At 42.8% G+C, this 13,768-nt stretch overlaps 1 protein-coding gene across 2 annotated transcripts in view; it reads left to right on the top strand.

Annotated features, from left to right (window-relative positions):
- Positions 1-11,642, top strand: part of LOC311049726 (ras association domain-containing protein 5-like) — a 78,124-nt gene extending 66,482 nt beyond the window's left edge. The window contains exons 3-7 of one of the 2 annotated variants that reach the window (XR_014601225.1): positions 4,812-4,934; positions 5,328-5,640; positions 6,689-6,804; positions 7,527-9,306; positions 9,461-11,642. Coding sequence is in view for 1 of the 2 variants with exons in the window: in XM_084063528.1 (XP_083919654.1) it covers positions 4,812-4,934; positions 5,328-5,640; positions 6,689-6,804; positions 7,527-7,670 (696 nt within the window). In the remaining variant the exon portion in view is untranslated. Of the gene's footprint in view, positions 1-4,811; positions 4,935-5,327; positions 5,641-6,688; positions 6,805-7,526 lie in introns of both variants that reach the window. The other variant, XM_084063528.1, reaches the window with a different exon arrangement.
- The last annotated feature ends 2,126 nt before the right edge of the window (positions 11,643-13,768 follow it).

The following is a 13,768-nucleotide window of genomic DNA, read 5'->3' as shown; positions in this document are numbered from 1 at the left end:
TAAAAAATAGCAGATATACAAGCTCATAGCGCGGCACCGAGTGCCGCGCTATGAGCTTGTAGATCTGCTATTTATTTATTTTTTGTCAAAATGTGTGCAAATCTTTGAATATATATGATTTACATTATAATATATGATTTACATTATAATATATGATTTACATTTTAACTCAAATCTTTGCTTCTGGGGGATTCTACAAATGCCTTCTAAATCCTAACTGTTTAAAAAATAAAAAATAAATGTTGCTTTGACATCAGTGGTCCTCAAACTTTTTTCATGTCAAGGACCCTCAAAATATGTTGCTAAGAATGTTATATATATATATTCAAAGATTTTCACACATTTTCACGATTTTTCAAAAATAGCTCATCTACAAGCTCGTAGCACGGCACTCGTTGCTGCGCTACGGGCTTGTAGATCTGCTATTTTTGAATAGCCCAAAGAACTTTAAAATGACAGAGATGCGTTCCTCGATTGAATGGGTTAACAGCGCTCAAAATAACATCTCTGACAGTCCAAAGTCCATCCGATCAGATCAGACAAACTTCTTGTTTACAATAACAAGGAACAAACACAACTCTAATGCCTTTCATCAGCAACATGCGTCACGAGGGAAGCAAAGCAAAGCAAAGTTTGTTGTTTACCCAGGGTGTCGGACTAAGCACGAAGCTTGTTTCCAGCCGGACCCTGCATGGAAGCCTTGCTCAAGGGCTATTCAGCGGTGATTCATGATTGATGTGATGAATTGGGGAATCCAACTAGGGACCTTCCGGTATCAAGGCCGCCCCTCTAACCACTAGGCCACCGCTGCCACTAAGGAAGGAAAGGAAGGAAACTCGTGCCCTCGCTTCCCAATTAAAGGGGATTTGATGCTGTGTGTTGATGACATTCAGTCCCAGTTAGTTTTTTGTTTCATTTAGTGTTTGTTCCTTCCACTGCAACGCCCCGGCTAGGGCCTTTTGCCATGATACAGCAGGCCTCATTAACTTCACACAGGAACACACACACAAAACAAAGAGAAAGAGAGACAATAATCTAATAAGGAAGGTAGAATCTGTTCCAGGACTGGAACTTCCTGTCCTCATTGCCTCAGTACACACGCACGTACACACACACACACACACACACACACACACACACACACACACACACACACACACACACACACACACACACACACACACACGTGTGCACACGTGCACGCACACACACACACGCACACAGGGTTCTGTCCTGGCTCCTCTATCTCTTGTCTGCGGCTTAGAATGTTATCGCCGTCCTCAGTCTGCTGAATTCAGGCCAGAATGAGTTTGAGATAAGCTTGTGTCCTTCATTAGCAATTAAATTCCTCAGACTGACAGACACACACACACACACACACACGCACGCGCGCGCGCGCGCGCACACACACACACACACACACACACACAGCAACTGAATCACATTCGCTTGGGTGCACACAAACACTCACGTATGCGCACTGCACTCCCACACATGCAAACTCGATTTGACCGCATTGACCTCTTTCAACCTGCCGTCCCTCCCTATTATGGACATGTAATTATAGGCCAGTATTTCCAAGACGTTTCAACATTCTCTAAAATAGCCAATCTACAAGCTCACAGTGGGCCGTGACGCGATGCATTGGAAGTAGAGATGTCCGACAATATCGGTATCGTTTTTTTGTCGTGGAATTAAGACATTTTGCCTAATAATTCTATTAGAATATAAGGCATAATGTGTAACAGTAGATACGTGATGTTGTTATCTGACATTAGTTTTGGTTAAAGAAAGCCTTCATATATCGGTATCGGTTGATATCGTAAATGAAGAGTTGGACAATATTGGAAAATTGGCAAAAAGGCAATATCGGACATTCCCTAATTGGGAGCTTGTAGATCGGCTATTTTCGCTTCGTACAACCAAGTATATATAGAGCTTATTATTAAGTAGTTAACACTCTGCATCTGTGATGAAGAAGGATGCTGTGATTCACTCTCATCAGCATCACAACCCTGAGGGACTCCCAATACATACAAACATTCTTGGCCTGCATTCTCTTAACTCTCTCTCTCTCTCTCTGTCTCTCTCTGTGTCCCTCTCTCTCTCCGCCTCACCACTCTCATGCCCCAGAAAAATGCAAGCGAACAGAGGGAGAGAGAGAGAGAGGGAGAGAGAGAGAGAGAGAGAGAGGAGGGAGAAATCACCAGCGTTCTGTGCGTTAGCGCCAGAAGGATGCATCCCCACCAACACACAGTCTATAAATAACCCAGTCAAACCCTGTGTTGCTAAGGCTGGCTCAGCAAGCCTCGCTTTCATCATCATCATCCCTCACCCCTTTTCAACGACCCCCCCAACCCCCCCCACCACCACCACCACCACATCAAGCTGCCTCCCCATCTTTCCTGCCTCCTTAGTCCCTCCCTACTCCCCCCTCTTCTCCTCATTCATTCATTCACCTCCCTTCATCTTATTCATTTCCATCCTCTCTCTATAGGCCTGTCACAATTATTACATAATCACCACATCGGTAGTTATTTGAGATCATCGCAATTGCATTTTCTTTTGTGCATAATCGTCATAATCGTTTCCATCTTCAAATATTTTCAAACATTTTCAAAAATAGTGGAAATAGCAGCTGTTGATAACACCCTGAGGACTCCCAAACACATATCATTTTGGGGGTCCTTGACCTGAAAATATAAAAAAGCCACTGCACTATTTAGACCAAGGGTAACAAGAATAATTCACCCGTGACATCCTGACTAACTGTTATCTAGTGCAGTGGTTTTCAACCTTTTTCATGCCAAGGACCCCTAAATTGATACACATTTGGCCGTGGACCCCCACTTGAAATGTTTTTGTGCCAGGGACCCCCAGAAGAGAAGTTTTGTGTTAAAAATTGCAAAATTCTACAAAATTCTTCAAAACAGTTTCAAAAATACCAGATCTACAAGCGCGCAGTGTGGCACGAAGTGTCCTTTTCACATCTCACATTAGGACTTAGTCATACAAACATTTTCAGTGGTGAGATTTTGTTTTTGCTTTAATCCACAAGTCTATACTGTAAGTAAGCCTTGCCGAGCCCTGAGGCCCATAGGGCAGGAGCAGAGGTGTAAAGTAACTAAGTACATGTTGAGGTACTTTTACTTTACTGGAATATTTCCAATTGTGAGTACTTTTACTTCTACTCCACTATATCTCAGAGGAAAATATTGTACTTTTACTCCACTACAATTATTTGAAAACTTTACTTACTAGTTAGTTTGCATATATAAATTATTACATTATAAAACATACATTAACCACTTAAGCACTATTTTATACCTACAGTAGGCTATTTGAAAATAGACGATCTACAAGCTCACAACGCGTCGACACGTTGTAAGCTTGTAGATCTGCTATTTTCAAACATTTTAGTACTTTTACTTTTGGTACTTTTAAGTATATTTTGATGCCAATACTTTTGTACTTTCACTCAAGTCATTTTTTAATTCCGGCCTTTTACTTGTAATAGAGTATTTCTATATTGTAGTATTGGTACTTTTACTTAAGTAAAGAATTTTAGTAGTCCTTAGCGTGAGGCAGCTTGATGTTAAACCCTCTGGACACAATGCTAGTCTGTCACAGGGACAGTCCATACTGAAGAATCATTCTTATTCTCTCATCGGGCTGACTTCTAAGAAGCTGGTGAGATATATAACAGTGGCCTTAAACTGTCAGAGACCCCCGTGGACCCCTGAAGGGACACACATACACATATGTACACTCTTATCACATGTCAGGGAGAGGACAGTGTGATCACACTGTAGTGTACAATGATCTAAGCAAGCCCAGGGCAAGGCAAGCCAAGAAAACCAGTCAGATTTACAGTATCTAATGGCTCTATTTTTACTGCAAGAACGAAGTGAACTGTGCCATGCTGTGTAAGGTATTTCACAGGAAATTATGGACGGATTAGTTTCCATAAGCTACCACTTGGTTTCAGCCAGATAAGGTTTTTAGAACCTAAACCTTCACAGAAGGATGTACTAAACCGGAGTTCTGGCAACCCAGAACTAACAGAACTTAACTTTTTGTTATAATAAAGAAGAGGCTGTAAGCTTGTAGATCGGCCATTATAGCTTTTTTGTATGTGTTTTATATTTATATTATTGTCTCCGCCAAGAGACTGTGTTTTCGTTCTCGTCCTTCCGTGTGTCCACCAAGCTAACATTGGTCAAGCTTCACGTGACACGTGACAATATGTTGAAAGGGTGTGCTTTGATTGGCTAGCGAGACGCATGATGAAATAGAGGCCTATAAATAGGTGTGTCACTTCAAAAGATCATTTATATCTTTTGAAGTGAGGTAAGACAGGATTAATCAGGAACAGTACTGGCGGAGACCTGTGCTCCGAGGAGCACATTTTCTAGTATTTATATGTTTTTGTGATGTACACTATACCTCCTCCTTCAAGGTTGGTACTAGTTATAATGGAAACCTAAACAAGATAAAAAAAAACATCACAGGTTATGTGGTTACCCTAAAGAGACAATAATCCACTTAGGAGGATGTGTTTCATATCCTGGAATGAGTGGGATGGTGAGGATGTCATGGTGACTGTGTTACTGCTGAGCCTTCTGCTACAGGTGAACTAAATCCTGCACTGAAGAGGAGCACCTTATAACCCTTAGCTTGTGTTTGAAGCAGATCGCCATCTGCTGGTGGTGGTTAATAATGGGATTGTGTTGTTGACAGCCAAGAAAAGTGCCATCCGTTTTACTGACTCCCTCCCCTCTCTCTCTCGCTCTCGCTCTCTCTCACAACAGAATGAGGCAAAAGAGGTGTCTGTGTCGGGGACGACGGGGACGAAGGCGCTCTCCGAGGAGGAAGTGCGATCCAGGATAGAGGAGTACAACGCTCAGGTCTCCGAGAACGGACCAATGAAATTGGTGAGTTGATCTTGATTCCTATGAAAGGAAAGGTGGCGCACACGCACACTGCAAAGATCCTGAGTGTTCATTTAAAGCTGCAACCCAGAACTTATTGTGTGAGCTTGTAGATCTGCTATTTTCCAAAGATTTTTATACATTTGAAAGGTTGTGAAACTGGACATTCTGCATAATGAGTACGTTCCACTTCTGGTACTTTAAGTACATTTTGATACCAATACTTTTGTACTTTTACTCAAGTGAATTTTGAAATCCAGACTTTTACATTTAACGAAGTATTTTTACATTGCACTATTGATACTTAAGTAAAGACATTTGAGTACTTTTTCCACCACTGCCTGAAAGGTTTGTGAATAACGTATCAAAATGTGTCTTTGTGTCTCCATGTCCCAGGCGTCAGACGGGTCGTACACAGGCTTCATCAAGGTCCACCTGAGGCTCAGTCGGCCCGTCACGGTGCCTGAGCGGGACCCCGGCCGGCCGGCGTCCGCCTCGGGGGAAGACGGGGGGACGGCGGGGGGGTCGGACAGCGCGGCGGGGGACAGGAGGACGTCGTTCTACCTGCCGTCGGACTGCGTGAAGCAGCTGCACATCGCCTCCTTCACCACGGTCAAGGAGGTCATCCAGGGGCTGCTGAAGAAGTTCATGGTGCTGGACAACCCCCGCAAGTTCGCCCTCTACAGGCAGACGCACCGCGACGGGCAAGGTGAGACCAATCGCATGTTTTTTCGAAATTTAACCCATTCAGTCCGGGAACGCATCTGTGTCATTTTAGATTTCTTTGGCTATTCCAAAATAACAGATATACAAGCTCATAGCGCGACACGAGTCGAGTGCCACGCTATGAGCTTGTAGATCTGCTATTTATTTTTTTATCGTGAAAGTTTGTGCAAATCTTTAAATATATATTTTTTAAAGCGAACATTTGTAAAATATTTTGTTCCAGGGACCCCCCAGAAGCAAAGATTTGAGTTACAAATGTTCGCTTTAAAATATATATATTGCACACATTTGCATGATTAAAAACAAATAGCAGATACAGCATACAAGCTCAAAGCGCGGCACTCTGTGCCGTGCTATGAGCTTGTATATCTGCTATTATTGGTGTTCACTCTCCATTCCGACATCTCACCACTCCGACTAGTGGCTTCCGCGTGCGGTTAGGGTTAGGGTTAGGGTTAGGTATAGGGTTCGTCAACGTCGGAAAGGCGACATGTCGGAAAGGAGAAATGCACCCGCTATTATTGAATAGCCAAAGAAATCTAAAATGACAGAGATGCGTCTCCGGATTGAATGGGTTAAAAAAGGCGAATATAACTATTTTTTTACTAAATACCTTGATATCTATTGATATTGTGACGATAATTTTATATTCTGACGATACTACCCCCCCCCCCGCCAAACAGATTCAAACCAGGAAAAGACAATGCTTTCGTCATATCACAAAATTATAACATCCCAAATCCCAGACGATCTATGTTGCCTTATATCACAATATTGATATCGTCTCTGTTGGGTGGAAACGTTATATGTTCAAAATATCTCAAGCTTGTAGATCTGCTATACTTTTGATGCTTTTCTGTGATGCTGTAAATACAAAAACTTAAAATTTGGAGATAAGATGTTTCTGCCAGCAACGATATAATATTGATATATTGCCCAGGCCAAGGTTGGCCGATGCAAGTCTAATACACTGGCTGGAAGCAGATGGTGTGGTACACTGTAACACTGTGTTTCTCATCCATTTTGTGCAGATCTGTTCCAGAAGCTTCCTCTGACGGAGTGTCCCCTCGCCCTGAGGCTGGTGGCGGGGACGGACTCAGACCTGCTCACCTTCGTCCTCAAGGAGAACGAGTCCACAGAGGTCGAGGTGAGAAGAACTTTTAACGTCTTTATCTGCGTTCATATTTAACAAGAGATTCTTGGAACACAAACAATAGTATAGATGCACAAACTTTTAACAGCAAGTGTTTCAGGATACAGATCACGGATACAGGAAGCATGGTCTCTGTGAGTGCCAATTATCACAGACACTGAACAGATATTAGCTCTTGGCTTGGGCTTTCCTGCCATCTGCAGGCAGGCCTCTCTCCACTAATTTATGGACATTACAGAGGCTTCCAAATATGAACACAAGCAGTTTACTATTTGTAACCAAGCTGTATAATAGCATCCTTAAAGGCATAGTCCACCCCCAAAATGACTTTTTCTTCTATCGATTAGTCACCCCATGGAGACTTGAATTCATGGATTATTATTTTTTTGTCACATTCCTAAGACAATAATTTGATGACCGGCAGCGGTTCTGGTAGGAGACACAAAGAGTCTCCTTTGTGTCTCGTACCGGAACCGCTGCCTACCGGTCCGCTGGTCATCAAATTATTGGAACTATCCCTTTAAGATGCTATTATACATTACACACACACACCACGCACACACATGCTTGTAATCATCTGCTTCGAAACAATTTCCTAACCTCCCAATCCTTTTCTTTCCGTTTCCATCACTTTTCCATCCACTCACTCATCTCTCTCTCTCCCTCTCTCTCTCTGTCTCTCTCTCTCTCTCTCTCTCTCTCTCTCTCATATACAGTGGCATGCGTTTTCGGTGCACGAGCTGCAGAATTTCCTGGTCATCCTGGAGAAGGAGGAGGCGGCGCGCGTGCAGGTGGTGGAGCACAAGTACGGCGTGTACCGCCAGAAACTACAGAGGGCGCTACAGCAACACAATCCCTGACCCCCCGCCACCCCCCACCCCCCCTCCTCCTCACCTTTCTGACCTTACCACCTCAACCCAGGGAGAGGAGAGACTAACCTTTAAAATGACTGACCCCTCCTCCCGTCTATTTGGAGACCACTAGAGCCAGAGCTGAACGTGGACATGCCCTCCACGCACGTGCGCACACCCCCACACACGCACGCACGCACGCACACACACACACACACACACACACACACACACACACACACACACACACACACACACACACACACACACACATTTTCTCAGGACACATTCAGATCATTTCATCGTTCCATCCACCTGCTCAAGTGAAAAATCAGGGGATGCGAGAGATGCATGTGAAATTTGCGTGTGTGTGTGTGTGTGTGCACGAACGTGCGTGTGGTCTGGCAGATGACTGGACAGATATTGCCTTCTCATCTCCAATGAGGCACACGGAGGAATCTTCAGAAATCTTGGCTTCAGATCTCCGGACTTCAGTTCCCGGAAGGACTGATAGGATGTGGTCTCTTAGCCGATAATGTTTTGTTTCGTTTTTTAAGAATTATTCGTATTCTTATCCTTATTTTTTTCTGCTACTGCTGCTGCTACTGCAAGTGTTACTTATGCATGACTCTCCCCTCTGCTCCTGTCCCCAACGCGCCTGCACAGAATACTTGGACTTGCAAACGGAGGAGCTACGTGTATCTTTTTATACAGTAGTATCTTTCTCGGGTAGGAAGGACAATCATAACTCGGTGTAACTTTTGGAATGTGTGATAATAACTCGATGTGAATGGCGGCATCTAATGCATAATTTATGCTCTGTCAAAACGGCGTCCGCACACCGAAAATAGCTGACCCGCGAGCTCAAAGCGCGTCGCTAACGCAACGTATTGTGAACGTATACTGTAGTTCGGCTGTTTTCGGTGCGTGACAGCCGTCGTGTGACTAAGTATGAATGTATTCTTTTATCACGTCTTGTCCAAGCGTGGTTCTGTTTAAGAAGGAAGAGTTTACAGCGAACAGGGTTGCCAGTGAGGTATTGTAGCGTGTATGCCATTCCTAAGCCAATTCTTTGGCGGCCGCACTCCTTTTTGTCGTCCTGCAAGGGTTTTACAACAAATTACTTTTTTAAATCGCTTGAGATTGAAGAACAAGGCAGGCACGTCGACGAGCGCGGCGTCTGAGTTGGCAAGCTGTGGTGGACAGAATAGGTTATTATCATCTGGACCAACACGAGTGCTCCCTCCGTGCTCACTCCTGCTCTTTAAGCCAATCACAGCGATGGGGCGTGAGGTTTTGAACAATGGCATACACAACACGGTACTTTAGGATGCGGTGGGAGGCTTTACTGTTGTTGGGTGTTAGAACGATGATGATTGGGGCGAGTGGAACGAAACAGAGAGCTTTGTCTGTTTGGCCGATTGTTCTCAGGGACCCTGTGTTTGACTAACGACAAGCCCTAAAAAACAAAGACACGGTACATTTTGGGTGGAGGGGTCTCGCTGTGTGTGGACCCTCCCAAAAAAACAACTCTGCCCCCGAAGGGTGCCATTATTATCTCTGCTTGACATGTCTATTGTGACGAGAGGGTGTGTCCTATACCCTTGAGCCATGCTTTAGAAGACTTCACTGGCATAGGCATTGAGTGCTTTGATTTAAGTCTGATTTATACTTAGTTGCACGTCAGTGTTTTTGCGTGGTCGAAAGTAACTGATCTACACGCTCACAACGCGTCGCAATGCATTGTGAGCTTGTAGATCGGCCGTTTTCATGTGACACTGGCGTGCAGCAAAGTATAGATTTTGTTCACGTTCACGGCAATGATTCGTTCAGATGATTCGTTCACGTTCTCGCTCAGTAGCGCTATTTTCTAGTGTTCAAAATGTACTTGAGTAAAAGTACAAAAGTATTGGCATCAAAATACACTTAAAGTACCAAAAGTAAAAGTACTAACATATTTGAAAATAGCAGATCTACAAGCTCACAACGGCAACGCGTTGTGAGCTTGTAGATCGTCTATTTTCAAATAGCCTAGGTATAAAATAGGGCTGAAGTGGTTAATGTATGTTTTATAATGTGTGTAAAACACCATCGCGGGAGCATTTTTCTTTTTTTTACGTCGCGCGTGAGCCTAACAGTTTCAGAAAGTGAATGAGCTCGTTCGCGGCAAATTAACTAGTTCTTTTGAACGAATCGATCGTGAACGACAACGACATCACTATCAGGCGTCAGAGAACAGACATTCGTGTAGAACTGACTGAAGCTGCAGAGAAGTTGTCCAGTTTGTGCCCAAATACGGCCCTATTATACGCCTTTCCCTTTTTATACCTGCAGACAGCATAACTGTGACTTTCTCTTCTTCTCTTCTCACGTTCCATGACCCCCCCCCTGACCCCCCCCCATGACGGCGTCGGGCCTTTATCAGTACTAGTACACTTTACCTTGTTATCACATCATGGGTTGTAATTTGAATGTGAACGGATTTTACACCAAAGCTTATGGGGACAGATCTGTGGAGTGGGGCTTTAAAAAAGGGTAGAGAGAGACATTATTAGAAATGACATATTTATAGGTTAACCCTAGTTTTTTTTGCACATAATACAGAATGGCCCGTGACTCTGTAGAAAATAAAGAAAGTAGGGCATGCGTTGCTGTGTTTTTCATATAAGGGAATTCAAACCATGAAATATGACTATGATGTACCAATGAAAATCTGTGTTTGTGATGCATATGTATATATACTATATATATATATATATATATATATATATGTAGAGATATTGAGAAAAAAAGAGTGTGAAAGATTAACTTTGGTATTACAATTAAAATAGATATCCTTATTGTTTTTGTACGGTTATTATTACACATGGGTGTGTGTGTGAGCTCACTGGTGAGGATAATGTAAATAATGTTGGATTAAATGCATATCTGTTTTATCATTGGGCCTCACTTATCAGGAAATAAAGAGGCACAAGAAAACCGTAGTTATGTAATCAAAAAATATTTCAGCAGCCTATAAGATGAGGGTCACAAGTCTTGGAAAGCGTTTGGAATGCATGTTTCATGCATTAAATTCATTTTCACCAGGACGTTTCACACATCGGTGGAAGTTCAACTCTTGACAGTGCACAGATTGACCCGTAAGGATCAAATTTTACACTCTTAATAGTTGAATCGACACCCCGGATTTCGCAGTGTACTTTAATCAATCTACATAAGGAAATGCTGATGAATGAGGCCCTTTTATTGTTCATAAGCACATGACCATCAGCATCTTCCTGAACCCAGCCCTTAAAGATCTGTTCCCCTCTAATACTGTTACACAACATTATGTGTCCCCCTTAACTGTTACACGACATTCTGTGTCCCCCTATACTGTTACATGACATTCTGTGTCCATGCTGTTCCTGTTGCCAGTGCCTTTTTGTTCCATGTACCTTTTTGTATGCCTGTTTATGTGTGTGCAGGCATGGCTAGTTCTTGTGTGTGTGTGCGTGCGTGTGTGTGTGTGTGTGTGTGTGTGTGTGTGTGTGTGTGTGTGTGTGTGTGTGTGTGTGTGTGTGCGTGCACGCGTGCACGTGTGTATTTCAGTGCATACGTGCCTGGGTGCTTGTGTGAGTGCACTAGCATGTGTTTTGCGAGTATGTGTGAGTCTCGGTTTGGGGTCCTGCAAGGCGGTAATTCCCCTTTCTGTTCCCTCACCTTGACTGCCATCTGTCCTCCCAACAGTCCATCAGTGTGTGTGTGTGTGTGTGTGTGTGTGTGTGTGTGTGTGTGTGTGTGTGTGTGTGTGTGTGTGTTATTTATTTTGTGGTTCAACCCACCACAGTATGGGAAGATATCGAGGTGAATCGAGGTGAATGTTTATTGCTTTTCCACAACTTATTTTGTTTTATTTGTAGAGCTATGTGTGTAAAAATGATCAATGAAACTGTACAGAGAATCTGAATGAAATAAAAAGGTCATCCCCTTATAAGGTCATCTGGTGTTTTTCTTTGTTCTTTGTGTAGAGTTTTTTTTAAATGCCATTCTAAAAGCATGATAAAGAAAATAAAGGAATGCAGTGTTCCTTTCATAAGTAATGAGACCTAAAATAGCATCTCATGTGCAGTAGCCTACAGGTCATCATCCTCAAAGTAAATAGAAAGCAGACCATATCCAGCGATATAAGATCGGATCTCAAAAAAACAAGCAGTGCATTATTTTTGAGTGATTCTTCATTATAGGCTTTAGGTTCCTATCCTGGTGATTAGGAATGGTTATAGCCTACTGCATGCTGTTTAATAAACATAGTTATTATATGAATAGACATGGATGACTGATTTCTGTGAATTTGTTTGCTTTTATTTCAGAGACAACACAGCTGAAGACTAACACATGTTGGACGTGAAAACTGGTTGTTAGGCATTTAAAGAAACAAATATATAACAATAATTCCTGGAATTTATATAGCGCTTTTCTAAGTACTCAAAGTCACTTTACGTGTGTGGGGGCCAGGGGGAGAGGGTGAAAAAACAGCAACTTTATTAGGGGGAGAAAACCAAGACAAGCAAGTAAGATAAGAATCAAAAGCAATAAAACACTAAAAACAAGAGTTGAAACCAAGTCAACTCAATTCTGAACAAGTGGGTTTTCAGGGCGGTTTTGCATTTAGGGAGGGAGGGAGGGGGCATCGCATGTTTGGGGAGTGTATATCAGATCTACAAGTTCACAGGCTTGTAGATCTGCAACTTTGGAATAGCCAGTGTTTATATGAGACCGTTTCATGTAGGCCTAATCAACATATCCCCAATTCCCCAAACCTGTTGTTTTGAGTAGCATTGGTTTCAGTTACTTCAACCTCCTCTTATTGGCTGGTGAGGCAGACATACTGCCTAAAGCTGACATACAAGCTCACAACGCCTCGCGGATGTGACTGGAGATCTGCTATTCTCATCAATTAGGCTTGATGGGCTGCAGCCGCATGAGCCAGCAGACCCTGCTACCATGATCATATATAAGCTCTTTCAGTTCTGACCTTCTGATGACAGAGACTGGAGGTCAGGTGGGGTTTGTTTGGTGGACAAGTGCTTTGAGATCTATTATTGTTTCACACAACAGAAACAAATGATTATATACTGTATGTCGAGAGATCACAGTAAACATCATAAGCTCCTCCACACTGGGACGAAAACCCAACGGCATCTGACATCTTTAATGCGATGTGGATGCATCACTTTTACACGTGAGTGCTGCTGCCTATACTGTGGCCACTTTTACACACTGCTGTGCCCACTTTTAGTAGCCTACTTTAAGTACATTTTGATACCAATAGCCTGTGATGTTGTACTTTTACTCAAGTAAATGTTGAATTCCGGACTCTTACTTGTAACAAAAGTATTTCTACCTTGCAGTATTGATACTTTTACTTAAGTAAAAAGTGTGAGTACTTTCCCCACCACTGTGTCTTCAGGTGTATCATATTATTCACCAGCTACCCATCTGTGTGTACTGTCGTCAAGTCACCAGCAGGTGGCGAGCATTCCTCATCAGAATCTACTGTCGCGTCACACAGGTTTACATTGAACTCCGTTGACAGCCCATTCATGGAAACAGAAAAGTCCTCTCTGATTGTATTAAACCACTTTAAACTCCAACATTGCACCTGTACGGACAGCTTGGGTTATCCTTTGTGTGTCTGACTGTCAAGGTTTTGTTTCATATTAATCCACCGTTGTCATGTTATTGAGCTGCTTTCTGTCGATAAATTCCATGTGTTGGAGTTTAGAAGCGCTCGTTTTGAATTACTGAACGTCCTGTTGCATTGTGTGCAAACAGGTGATTCCACTAGGTTCTCAAACTTTTTCATGTCAAGGACCCCCAAATTGATACGTAATTGGCCGCGGACCCCCATCTGATAATGTTTTGACAATGTATGTGGGGGAAAAAATAAGATTTTAAATAGATTTTTTTTTTAATACCAGAAGTAGGCTACAAGCTCGCAGGGCGGCACGAAGTGATGCTGTGAGCTTAAGTTGTACATCTGGTATTTTTTAATAGCCAAAGTGTAAAATATGGATAAAGTGGTTAAAATGATTAGCTAATAGACCCCTTAACAGACGACGTCA

Source organism: Gymnoscopelus microlampas (assembly GCF_963454915.1).
Source record: "Gymnoscopelus microlampas genome assembly, chromosome: 7".
Lineage (NCBI taxonomy): Eukaryota > Metazoa > Chordata > Actinopteri > Myctophiformes > Myctophidae > Gymnoscopelus > Gymnoscopelus microlampas.
The sequence above is the reverse complement of the archived record's forward strand: the minus strand, read 5'-3'. Positions and strand labels throughout refer to the sequence as shown.